Here is a 13310-nt window from a genome sequence, read left to right as displayed (position 1 = left end):
ATAACCTGCTTCTCAACAGTGTATGAAAATTTACCTAAAAGTACAAATAAAGTGATAGTACCTTCAATCTGAATGAAGTTACCTCCAAATCCGAAGAGCGGGGACTCATGCCACGGCTTCAGCTGTTCTCCTCCGAAGTTTATTTTGCAGTATCCCTGGTGGAATAGATTGTTCACTAAATTAACTTTGTCTATTAATACTTTCCATATTTAATTATGTCCGATGACCGGGTTGATGATCAACGGGTCTTCGTGCGACCAAATGACGTCCTCATAATCATCTTTGGTTAAGGTTATTGGCATGGCCTGCCTAAGGCAGTTGAACAATAGAGGTTGCAGATATGTCTGTCATAATTCTTCCTCATGGTTTTACTGTCCTGATCCATTATGTTGCATCCATAAATGGTCTTTACTTTACCCTTGATTCTTTCCCTCTCTTCGGGCTCACGATCTCTGTCATTCTTCGAACCCATCTTATCATTTAGGTCATTAACAATTTGGTTTAACTCTCTGACCTTGATCATCTTTTCAATTACTTTTTTAGGTGGTTACACTTATCAGTATTGTGCCCCTTATCTCTTGGATAGTCGTCATGCTTGTTGGAATTCTTCTTGTGGTTAGGAATCTTCATCTTCGAAGGCCGAACAAATCTTGGCTTCCCCTTAATCTCGTGGAGAATCTTATAGATTAGTATGTTCAAGGGAGTGAACACGGTCGAATCTCTATCTCTTTGTCTATCCGTTCCTCGGTCGGTCTCTCTTTTATCATTTTCTTATCGGTTATCTCTTCTGTTATCCCTTCGGTCTCATCCGGGCCCTCGAGAATATTTATATCGATTATACTGCCTTCCCCGATTTTCCTTTCGAGTATCCTTAAATAGCCCAATATATTTCATCTTTCTCAAAATATTCTCTTCCCTTATATATATGTATGTATATATCATTAAATGATCTAATAGGATAATCTTAAAGCATAGTACAGAGTTTCTTACATTTTTATGGGGTCTAATCCTGCAGTCAAAACTCTTATTGCCTTAATCTTGTCTAGATTAGTAACCATCTTCGCTTCTTCCTTGAAACGAGCCAAGTAGTCACCCAAATCTTCGTTTGGCATCTACCTAAAGGATACCAAAGTCTCGATGTCCTTATCCTTTAGCACAAGTGCGAGTAATACCTTAGAAACTTTCTCTTCAGCTGGTTATAAGAGCTGCTCGACCTGGGCCTTAGTGACTTGTACCATATCGAGGTCAAACCCTACAGATAAATCTTAAATATTTTGCACAACATTGTGTTAGTGCCCATAGCGGTCATCGGCAATTCATACTTGGTACAATAATCTTCGGGAATTATTTCTCTTCTGTCGGTGGGGGCATGTACTATTCGATCTCTTTCACTATAATCGGTTCACAATCAATCTTTCGATCTTTACATATATCCTTATCCAAATGACTGAGCCTCGTTCGGAAATATCTTCCTCGTCATCAGAATCAAATGAGTACACGATCTTTGACCGTCTCATTTGGTGGTGCGATTTATAGTCCGAGGACTCATTTTAATCATCATGCCCCTTCTTCTCCTTAGAGGAATTCGTGATGACCACATTTTCTTCCGCTTCGAGCACGCCAAAGGATTCCTCCTCTAGCTTGATTCTCATCTTTTTGAAGGTTCAGCGCCTTCAGCTTTAGCGCATCGGCCTCTTTCCACTTTATTGTGGCTTGTGCTTCTTTCTTTGCCTACTTCGTCATCACCACCTTACCCTTCCCATTGGACAACTTTCGGGCCTTCATTTTCTTCAATAAAGCCTCTTCCTCGGTGTGGGCTTGAAAGTGCCCTCAACTTTAAACTCCAGTAGTAAATTCCTATGGGTCACTTGGGGGTTTGAATGTCTGGTCTGTGGCGGATTAGTGGATCCAGACGATCGCTCGTGTTCGCTAGAGGTGTTTGTCATTGTTTCAATTTTTCATAAAGCTTGCTTGTAGTCTCGCATGCCGCATGGAATATTGGAATCATATTTTTGCCGGATAGACGTCCTTCGGCCAGCTATGCAAAGAAGAGAGTGCGAGAGATTGATCCCTCGATTCACCTTTAGTGTGAGAATAAGTTAATGTAGTCGAAGTAGTGTTTTAGAGTACAAGACCTCAGAGTGCGTGTATAAATGCCTAAAATATATTTAAATCTTTGACATGACTCACTCCCTTCGATTGGCGATAAAGAGGGAGATGGACCAAGTATTTCGACCACTTCCACGCAATAAAACCTTTGCATAAATTGGACACTCATCCAATGGGCCAATCAAGAAAAGAAGAGACCTTTGGCCCATGTTTGTAGGCCTCAATTAAGGGGCCCTCCAACATGTAGCACCTTAGATCTCTTATTAAAAATCGTTGGATTGAACTTGCTTGCTTGGTGGTCTTGCTAGCATCTTTTTATTAGGTGAGAAAAGGCATGTACTACCGATTGCAACACCAACTTGTCAAGTATTTACGCAGTACTTCAGAGTTTGAAAATGAAAAGAAGAGAAGAGAAAAGATAATTTTAAATTTTTACTTCCTAGGCGTGCTCCCGAATTTTTTGGCCAGAGAAGAGAAGTAGTCAGGAGAGAAAATTCCCTATAATTTTCCCGTAAAACTTTCTTCCCAAAAATGGGAAGATTTGGAAAGATCCTCTTACATTATCTTTTTTTTCATAGTCACTTTCTCTCTTTTTTATAAAAATTCGGGAGCATACGACTGATTTATTTTCTTCTACTATTTCTTTTCTCTTCTTTTATCCTCTCATCTATTCTCTTCTCTCCTAAACAATCTCTGGAGCACAACTATTTAGTATGTCGTCATTACAAACTTTAAGGCTCAAGCCGTCCCTTTTCCTTCTCTACAGCTAACACCATAGAAAAGCCTTTGGATCAGTTTCAGTTACATAAATTTAGTCAGTGAAATGTTGAAGAGCCAACTCAGGATCATTGGTGAAATGAGCTCATTCATTCTTATATTATTGTACCAATTAAGTAGAAAAAGGACAACATATTCAAGACAAAGAGGTAATTCCTGTGTGGAATTATTTCTGCAGAGAAAGCATAACCCCGGTCTTATTGACTCCTTGCTTTATTATGAAAAGCCGAGGTAATACCGAAATATGTTTGTGGAACAAAATATTCAGCTGGACAACCAAACATGTTTACGGTATTCTGCAAGTGCCCATAAGGGATATATGTTTCTATACTCTGCATAGTGTAGCATACAATTCTTCATGTAGACTCCTGTGATTTCCTGTAATTTTGCATCAAATATTTGTATTGAAACTACAAAAAACGAGAACAAAAGGAAAGGCGAGGGAGAACTTGATCTACCTGCTGAGGAAAATCTCCATTTTCCATTTGTGCATTAATCAACAACTTTGCTGCTCTATGTAATGGGGTCGGATCTCTCTTAGCCTGGTTTTTAGTAAGAGGAAAGAAAGGTATAAATAATCCCAATGAACTATTACTCTATAAATACATTTTGCTGACAACTACATATATTAATACTTTCCTGTCCGCCACGGATGAGGCCAAGCATTGCCCAAGATGTTTGCACTAAATTTGTCCGATCATCCGCTAACGGAACAAATTTCTGTTAAAAGAAAGCATCGAGATAAGCAAGGAGAATTGGAAAGAAGTATTGCTGAACTGTGTGTGGCTATAGGCGTGAGGATTATTAATATTTTTTATCCTTTTTTTAGTGGTTTTTACTTGTGATTTGTAGAATTGGCCTTCGTTTATATAAATGCAGCGCTTTAGAACCAGTTTCCATGTTATGGCCTTATTAGTTATGCACTCTAAGCAAGTACCTCGCTTGGACATGAATCAAGACTCTCTCCCCAACCACCCTCCTCATTCTGCGTCGATAGGAAAAATTGAACACCTTTGCGTACTGCTTCACTATTTTCATATGTCTTCCCAACTGAGGCTAACCCTGATAGCACGAATAATGTGCCGTACAAAAAGCAAATGCCCCAGTAACCATACCTGTCAAAGTTTGTTTTACTTGCTGTTTGTGCTCTACATGTACCTTTCTATATAAAAAAAAATATAGTTAGTTATTCTAAGAGCAGTACTCACCACGAACCATTTGGATATTGCTTTGCTTCAAGAAACTGTACAGCTTTTGTCACAGAAACATCTATTTCTTTTGCTTTGTAACCTTGGTGCAAACTTCTAAATGCTACTAGAGCTTGGATTATAGATGCAGTACATTCAACATGCCTAAATTACCACATAATCAAATTTGTCTGTAGTTTCTAAGGGAAGAAAATGAGAAATCTATGATCAGCATCTATAATCTTACTCTTTTTCTACAACAATGTCGGCAAAAATCTCTGAAGGATTCAGCATCTGGAGGTGGAAGAAAATTTTCAAGGAATTATTCTTCAGAGTAAGAGATCAAGTACTTTATCAAGTCGGAAATGTAGGTCATTTCAGAAGTTACCACAAAGATTACCTGCAAGTATGGTTGTGGAACTGGTGGTTCCCAAACAGCAAAACCGCCACTGTCAGGACTCTGCAATAAACGAGAAAGATAAAGGATTTGATGATTAAATCTTAACCATTCTCGAGTAGTATTTCTAAATTCGTATGTATATTTACAAGAATAGATAAGTTTGTTCATACTTGTAGGTAGAGAAGGACATCTATGGCATCATGTAATCTTTCTACATCAACCTTATGTCCTGCTATTTCCTCTGGCATCTGGGAAAATAACAGTAGACACTGCAGGGATAACAAGAACGTAATATTTTTCCCCATAATTTAATAATAACCATTACTATAATCTTACAAGTGATATACTTTTAATGCTTCAGCAGTGCAGTCAGAGACAACCCAGCCCTGATCTTGATCTGAGAAAGTCCAGGATCCTTTAGTGAATTTACGGCACATACTTTCAAAATCTCCAGATGGATTTTCTTTTACCTAAATATGTGGTTACAGGGTACACATTTAACAAATACATGCTTATTGGGAAGAATATTTAAAGCACATGAAATTTTTATGTAGGGGAACCTGTGATTCTTTTATATAGAAATGTGCCTTTTTGAGAGAATCTCCATATTCTTCAATCATATCAGTTGCCATGATTGCTTGAGTTGCAAGAACACAGTCCCACAGTTGACTACCAAAGCTCTGCATTTTCATACCATCCTCAGCCAGCCACAAGTAGTCAGGAACTCTAGCAAGGTGGTGTTTAAACTCATCGCCATTAGGATTCTCAGCCCACCAGCACATCATTTGTAAACTCTGCATCAAGAAAAGCCCAAAGGTCACACAATTTACCGTGCTAAATTTCATTTGCAAGACTTTCATGTTCACTACGACCTAACCTTTTCTACACATCCAATTGTAATATATCTACTCTCTTCTGCCCCATAGCGCATTAGTTCAGCCGCTCTTCTTAGCCCTCTCTTTCGTATTTTGTTAAAAGGCCAGTGGTTGATGATTGGTTCACTAAAGTAGTGAAGTCCGTCCCATAGCAGATCTTGTACAAAGCTATGAGGGTAGTACAGATCCTGCTTGCAGCAATTATGCCTCTGATTGTTCCAGTTTATATCTTCATAAGGAATTGGGTGAATTTCTTTTCTTAATTTTAACACAAGGTCAGTAATTGGTCCATGATATTTTCTCCCATACAGATAGGACATTGGCATGTAAGTTGTGCGGCAGTAGCACCACATGTTGGCTGCATTTCAATCACAAAACTTAAATTAATTCAATGTATAACATATTCTGGACTCTGGGGGAAAACATTACTGCTCCTCATTAAATTACCTGGATGAAAAGGAAAAGCTGTGGGAAACAACCAGAACTCTGGGGGTAATGGGTTACACCCTTCCCACTCATAAACTCCAAGAACCTACCAAACAAAATTACCCAAAAATACCACAAGTTTTTAAGTAAAATAGACTAAAACACTTGAATATCACACGTGTATCAATAGATATATTTAGAAAAAAATTCTAGAACTAATGCCTATCAAAAGTGAAATTTGGAAATATCATTTCCAATTGTGGCATATTATGTTGACCTGGCAATATGGATGCAAAACCATTAAACCAGTCCAATCCAAACCATACTTTTGGATTTGGATCCAAACAAAGTCATGTTTCTGAAAACGGATTTGATCTGATCTTTGTCACGCATATTCTTCACAAATATGGATTAAAAATGTAATAATCATATTTCGATCATATTTCCTGTAGTATACGGTTTTGGTTTATAAACCGGTCCAAATCCATATTAATCAATCAAAACCGGTCCAAATTCAAATTCTGTCAGGTCATTATTATGATCACAGAAACATAATTATGCTATTGTTATTTAGCAAATAAATAAATAAATAAATAAATAAATAAATAATTATGCTATTGTTGTTAAAAAATTAGTCTTCACTGGCCCTGCTTATATTAAAACTATTACCGAGAGATAAGTCTTTCCCCAGGAGGGTATAGAAGATGCACCACCATGATCTAGGATCCACTTTCTTGCTCTATCAACTGCACCATTCCCGTCATTTGGTCCCTCTCCGAGCAACCTTAGTGCGACATAGCTGAGCGCTGAGCCAATCATGGTGCTGTGACCCTCAATATAGAAACCCCATCCACCATCGTTGTTCTATAAAGGACATCACTTGTTTAACTTATAATAATGATCTAGGCTGTTATTAAGTACATGTAACTCGTAAGAAAGGCTTTTAACTCTTACTTGGTGATTGTATATATAACGAATCATCTCCTTTCTATGTTCTTGAGTTAGAACTGCATTTATTGCTCCACTGATGTACAAGGCAATAATCTGCAAATTTTGTGATCTAGTAAGAATATAAGATACATGTTTTTGCCAGTATAAACAAAAAAAGAAATAGGTGAAACACTTATTACTAATTAAATACTAGCTAACAAATTTCAAGATTTAATATGCTTGCTACTTGCAAGTAATTAATAGGTAGGGATTTGAACCTAATAACTTCAATATTTCAAATGCTACGGCTATCTATATATAAGTAAGACTTACGAGGGGTGGTGTAAAAAACATGGGACCTGCATTTTCAGCTGGCCAGTGACCGTCGTGTGCTTGGATAGCACGATTTAGGCGAATAGCTTTCTTCACAGCTGTCGTCACAGCTTCACAGTTCACTTCCTCGTTTTCTCCTAGTCTCACTGGTTGTAGGCTTAAAAGATCAATCCCATTCTCCTTGATAAGCTAAGCATGAGAAATGAATTTATCAAAGCTCAGCGTTTTATATATGTTAACAACTTAATATCTAATACACAAAAGCATGAATAGGAGTTAAGGACAAGTGATCAAGCAACTGACTCTCAACATTTTTTTCTTCCATAGTTGCACTACGCATGCAGACTCGTATTTAATTACAATATAATGATTAAAAAAATAAAACTTTGTCTAGATTCTGGAGTGTATATTTGTTTGCAAAGAGCAAATTTTATTAGTTACCTGCATCCTCATAAGCAGATCGCCGCAAGGGTGATGAACTCCTTTCTTCATGCAGTTAAATTTAAAGAAATCTCGAGCATTTTCAACCTCATCTCGCTCTTCTGGTGTTCCTGCATCGGGTTCAAATTCCCATATCTGTCTTCCAACAAAGTTGTTGGTGCTATACAAATATGGGCTGCCACCCTCTGCAATCTTCAGCTTCCACATCTTCTGTTTGGTACTGATTGATGCTAAACCTTGAAGTGGAATACACTATATAGACAGACACATTCAGTGGTTAAACCAATAGTAGTTCAGTGCATTAAACCTATAATAGACAATAAAGTAAGTGATGGAGTGTGACATCTCAGAAAGGTAGCTAGAAAAATACCACTGCACCAAGAAGTATCGAGTTTAATTACAAAACGTGTTATTTAAGATTGGATGTATAGACGTGTCACGTTTAGTTCAAGGAATCATTAAAGGAATTGCTTTTCTTATAAGGATTCATATATATGTTAATTTAGTAAGCCTATTTGCCTAGATAATTTTTCTTATCTTAAAATAGAAAATTGCATGTGTGTACCCCAAATAGATTCAATTAGTTAGTAATCATTTCAGATGCATTTGTTTTGAACTTTTCTATTTTATGTAATTCAATTATTTTTTTTGATCTTTTATGCATAGATTCAGATGAGTCTGAGTTTTATATAGGAAAATGTTATTTCGGGAGCATTTTTATATTTTCAAAGTGTAAAATTATCAAATTACCCATGTCTTGAACTTTTCAAGAAATGTTTATTTTGAATGCAGATGAAATAGTTTCGTATTTTCACTTACTGTTTGCTCTAAAAATAAAAAAAACAACTTACTCTGAAAATAATATTTCCTTTATATAATCCACAAGTAATAAAATTCTTAGTTTATTTGTATTGATAAATAGTAGATGCAGGTTTTAAATGTCGGCATGAAGTACTCTTTAAATCCCACCTAAGTCGCTGGGAGCGTCCTTTTCTCATTTATATTTTGATGCTGTCCTTTAAAAAAAATATACAAGTGTGTTCTATTCAGTAGTGTTTAATGTTTATCTAATTTGTGGGGGTGAAGACGATGCCATAATATTTGAGTTCAAATTTATTAATAAATATTTATATTTATAATTTTATATAATTTTATATTATAACATGTGCAAGATTAAAAAAATATATTTTTTTAAAATAATATAATTAGCGTAATGAAAGGGAATAAAATAAACCCTGATTGCGTAATTGATATCGAATTAATTAGATTAAAATTGGGCTGGTTGTTAAGCCCATTAGAAGAGGCCCAAAACCTCTTGTTAGGGGCCCAAAAATAGCCCAGGAGTATAATTGGTATTAAAATTAATTAAACCAGATACGATCCAATGACGAAGCTCAGTTAGAGAGGGCCCACAATCCTGAATATTAATTAATTTCTTAATTAATTAATAAGGGATAAAACAGCTGTCAAGATAAGTCACAATGAGGATATAAATCCTTGTAGATTAACCCCCAAGGGACCTAATAGGATAAGGAATCAATTTCCTACTTCCTAGGACTCTAAAGTACATTCTAACTCAGAGACTTATCCACCAAGTCTCCTAATCCTAGTCCAATTCAAGGACTCTATATAAGGGGTCTCACCCCCACCAATCAGAACTACGTTTTTTGACTTAATCCTTGACAATCAGCAAGGTATGTAGGCATCTTGTTAAGGCATATTGAGTCACGAAACACAAGAGCAGTCAAATCGAGCCTCTAAGCTCACGTTCTTTAGTAATAGATACAACAATTATTATACCTTAATTTTTGATCAATAACATTTGGCGTCGTCTGTGGGTAGGCACAACAACAACCATGGCGAGAACACGGAGAACAAGCAGCGTCCTTGAAGGAGGAACACCCGCGGGGACAACCCAAACGATTTCGTCAACCGTGGAGGTGCCTCCGCATTCAACCTATGCCGTCACCCAAGGAGGAGCCCAAGTAGGGGCAACTGAACCTCAACCTCAAGGGACGGTTCCCCCGGCTCCTCAAGGTACGAATCCCCAACTTCAACAACTATATACACCTGTGAATTCTCGACCCATTGGGTATGAGTATTCAACTGTTGTGACCACTAACCCCCCTTATGGAATGCCCCTTTACCCCGAGGTTGGAGGAAGTGGACATGCTGGACGGAGTAAAGCACGGGGACAAACACCCCCTACAGACAAGGTTTGGCTCCTATCCCGGAGGATCAGGAATTTTCTGGTCCTTATACTGAGAGAGACTCCGAATCTTCGGATGATGAAGTGATCCCAAGAAGGAGACATGCTGGAAAAGATCCGATGGATGATGGTAACCAACGTCCTAGGAGCACCCGAGGGGTGAATCCTTAAGAATTGCAGGAGAGAATCAAGGCCCATGAGGCTGAGATTCAAAGGCTGAAGTGTGACTTGGAGGCGCACCAGGTTCCCAGGCCCCCATTACCGCCTAGGGGGAGGAATCCTCCTCCAATCATAGACCTGGATGGTCCGTCACAAAGAAGGGCTGCAGTCCCAAGAGCTGACCCAAGCAATCTTCTTCCCCTTGGGGATCCTGATGATCCTACTCCACCATTCACTAAAGAGATAATGAATGCCCACATCTCAAGGAAGTTCAAGATGCCCACTATCAAAGCTTATGATGGCACGGGAGATCCCACTAATTGTTAGGGATTATACTGAAATATTCATTTGATGTATATACTTTAATAATAAATTATTTGAGAATCTTGAATGCATGTTTTCACATAGTCTGTATATTATATATTGTAGACAATCTAGTATCAAATGGGATAGCAGAAGATTAGATTGTCAAACTCCTTATATAATATAATAAAGGTTCACAGTCTAAGTGGTATTAGACAAACCACTGGAACGGCTGAAGTATTATTTAGAAATAGTTTATCTTGACTATTGAATAATACTTGTATACTTTGTGTATATTGAACGGGATCAAAATAGTAGAATAATTGTTTCTTTTATTCTGACAATAAAGAAGAACTAAGATTCTACGATATTATTATTGCTTAGGTTCTTAATCCGGATGTAGTAATTGACATTTGTATTTAATGTACATGCCTTGATTCATACATTAAGTAATTTATTTTAAATTACAAAATTTATGTATTGGGCAATGACATTATATACAGAGTGGGATTTTAACTATAAAAGGAAACCGTGTCCGAAAAATATATTCGGGTGATGATGTCCTCTTAAAAGCTCATAAAGATAATTATGCTTTAGTCCTGCAGGCAGATTTGTTCTTGCATAATTATAAGGTTGAGTGGATGATCAAGGATAAAAGATATTGATTAAATTAATTGTCAGAAATTAATTTAATTAATGGACATGCGATATCTTAAATATGGAGAATTTATAAGCAATTAGTATGGGTGCCGAATTAAATAATTAATTTACGGAATTAGGAAATGTAATGCAAATATTAATTCTTTAGTGGATTGAATTAATATTTAATGACATTGGGCTTGGCCCGGAATGACATTAGAAGGCCTGACCTAATGGTCCATGATCCCTACTGTAGCCTATAAATATTATCATTCTCCTAAAGCTAGGAAAAAACACACAAAAAACGAAATCACATCCTAGGGTTTGAGAGAGGCAGCCGTTTTTCTCAAGGAGCCAGCTAGGGTTTTGGAATTTCGGAGCTTTGGGAGAGGTACACCTTGGGAGATCGAAGCCCACACTTCGTCCAAGGAGAATCATGGAATACAATAGAAGACATGGATTTGAATCGCTTGCACTGTAGCGATTAAGGTTAATGTTCTATTCGTACTCTTTTAATTAATATCATAAAATGCAGGGCCAAAATTTGATAGATCCAACACTAATCATGTCAGGACATTCTCCAATGCACTGTTGTTGCAACCCGTGAATGACGCTATTAAGTGTCAGGCCTTTCCTCAAACCCTGTCGGGTATGACTCAAAGATGGTATAGTAGTTTGCCCCGAACTCTATTGGGTCATTCAGAGAATTAAGTCAGGCTTTTATTAAGCAGTTCATCAGCGGGAGAGTGCATGAGAAAAGTTCAGCATCCCTCATGAGCATTGTGCAGGGAGCGAAGGAATCCTTGATAGACTACCTGAATCATTTCACAAAGGAAGCTTTAAAATTCCCGGACCTTGATGACAAGGTAGCAATGATAGCACTGCAACAGGGAATTAGGAATGAGTTCTTTAAGATGTCCTTGGCCAAGCGCCCCCCTGAGAGCATATTGCAGCTCCAAGATAGGGCCGGGAAGTACATCAAGGTGGAAGAGAGCATGAGGAAGACCGCAGTGAGCAACGAGCCCGCTGGAGGCAAGAAACGGAAAACTGATCTGGAATATATCGCTAAGGATAAGTATCCTAGAACTGAGTAAAACCCTGATTCAACCCCTAAGAAAGTAGGACCTGGGCAAAAGTTCACTGAATATGCTAAGCTGAATGCTCCTAGAAGCCAGATATTGATGGAAATCGAGAAAGACCAAGATATTCGTTGGCCTAAACCCTTGAAGGCAGATCCTGCCAAGTTAGACAAGAGCAAATATTGTAGATTTCACAAAGATGTTGGTCATTACACCGATGAGTGTAGGCAACTGAAAGATGAAATAGAGTTCCTCATTCAGAAAGGAAGATTGAACAAGTAAACTGGGGAAGGAAGAGATAGGAATAATAATGGGAGAAAGAACTTTGAAGATCGTAGGAGGGACCAAGACGATCAGGGGCGGAATCCTCGGCCTAGGGGACCAGTCATAAATACAATCTTTGGAGGACCACGACCCCGAGGACCTGTGATAAACATAATTTTTGGAGGACCAACTGCTGCTGGATTATCCAAGAACTCTAGGAAAGCATATGCCAGGGAGGTTATGCATATTGTTGGAGAAGCGCCGAAGAGGGCCAGGACATGAGTAACAATGACTTTTGATGATTCTGACCTAGAGGGTGTGAAATTTCCTCATAACGACCCGCTGGTCATAACACCTATAATAGGAAACAGCTCGGTTAAGAGGGTCCTTGTGGATAATGGTACTTCAGTGGATATCTTGCTCCATGACACCTTTTTAAGGATGGGTTATAATGACTCCCAATTGACCCCAACCAATATGCCGATATATGGATTTGCGGGAGTGGAGTGCCCCGTGGAAGGGATAATCAAGTTGCCAACAACCATAGGACAGGAACCAAGGCAAGCAACATAAATGTTGGACTTTGTGGTAGTGAAATCTAGTTCAACTTATAATGCTATCATGGGGAGAAAAGGAATACATGCCTTCAACGCAGTCTCTTCTTCCTACCATTCAGTTATGAAGTTTCCCACCCGGAATGGGATTGGAGAAGAGAGAGAAGATCAAAAAATGGCTAGAAGTTGTTATGTAGCCTCTTTGAGGGCAGATGGAGTCGGGGGCTGGTTCTGCCTATTGAAAATCTGGATATTCGAGAGAATGATGAGAAAAGAGGGAAGCCAGCAGAAGACTTGGTTTCGATTCCTTTAGCTCCCAAGGATCCTGAGAAGGTGGATTTCGTTAGAGCCACACTAGAGGAGCCCCTTAGAGGGAAGTTGGTGAAATTTTGCAAGAGAATAATGATGTATTTGTATGGTCAGCAGCTGATATGCCAGGCATAGACCCGGAACTGATTACTTACAAGCTGAATGTGGATCCAACTCGGAAGACAATGAAGCAAAAGAAAAGAAGTTTTGCTCTAGAGAGGCAAGAAGCTATAAAACAGGAAGTAGAGAAGCTCTTAGAGGCTGGTTTCATCGAGGAGATACAATTTCCAGAATGGTTAGCCAACCCTGTAATGGT

General features: G+C 38.2%; 1 protein-coding gene across 2 annotated transcripts; it reads right to left on the bottom strand.

The window, feature by feature from the left end:
• Positions 1–2957: 2957 nt before the first annotated feature.
• On the bottom strand, positions 2958–7754 carry LOC141671387 (dammarenediol II synthase-like). 2 transcript variants are annotated; one of them, XM_074477620.1, is made up of 16 exons: positions 7479–7754; positions 7038–7226; positions 6729–6818; positions 6444–6638; positions 5796–5880; positions 5351–5706; positions 5034–5267; positions 4821–4943; positions 4644–4721; positions 4474–4533; positions 4321–4367; positions 4095–4238; positions 3824–4001; positions 3529–3606; positions 3345–3431; positions 2958–3264 (listed from the first exon to the last, which is right to left on the bottom strand). In XM_074477620.1, the coding sequence occupies exons 1-16, from the start codon at positions 7683–7685 to the stop codon at positions 3151–3153; spliced, it is 2265 nt and encodes a 754-aa protein (XP_074333721.1). In that variant the 5' UTR covers positions 7686–7754; the 3' UTR covers positions 2958–3150. The 2 variants fall into 2 exon arrangements, with proteins under 2 accessions (XP_074333721.1, XP_074333719.1); XM_074477618.1 differs by having other exon boundaries at positions 4644–4742; positions 7479–7753.
• Positions 7755–13310: the final 5556 nt, after the last annotated feature.

Source organism: Apium graveolens, chromosome 7, assembly GCF_009905375.1.
Source record: "Apium graveolens cultivar Ventura chromosome 7, ASM990537v1, whole genome shotgun sequence".
In the NCBI taxonomy this organism is placed as follows: Eukaryota; Viridiplantae; Streptophyta; class Magnoliopsida; order Apiales; family Apiaceae; genus Apium; species Apium graveolens.
This window is presented reverse-complemented; position numbering and strand designations above follow the sequence as displayed.

Excerpts from the sequence above, each read along its gene's own strand:
- LOC141671387 (XM_074477618.1), bottom strand. The coding sequence starts at position 7,685 with ATGTGGAAGCTGAAGATTGCAGAGGGTGGCAGCCCATATTTGTATAGC. Across the intron at positions 5,268-5,350 it reads CAATTGGATGTGTAGAAAAG|AGTTTACAAATGATGTGCTG; the intron begins GTTAGGTCGTAG and ends TTCTTGATGCAG. Across the intron at positions 3,607-3,823 it reads TTGATTCATGTCCAAGCGAG|AAATTTGTTCCGTTAGCGGA; the intron begins GTACTTGCTTAG and ends TTCTTTTAACAG.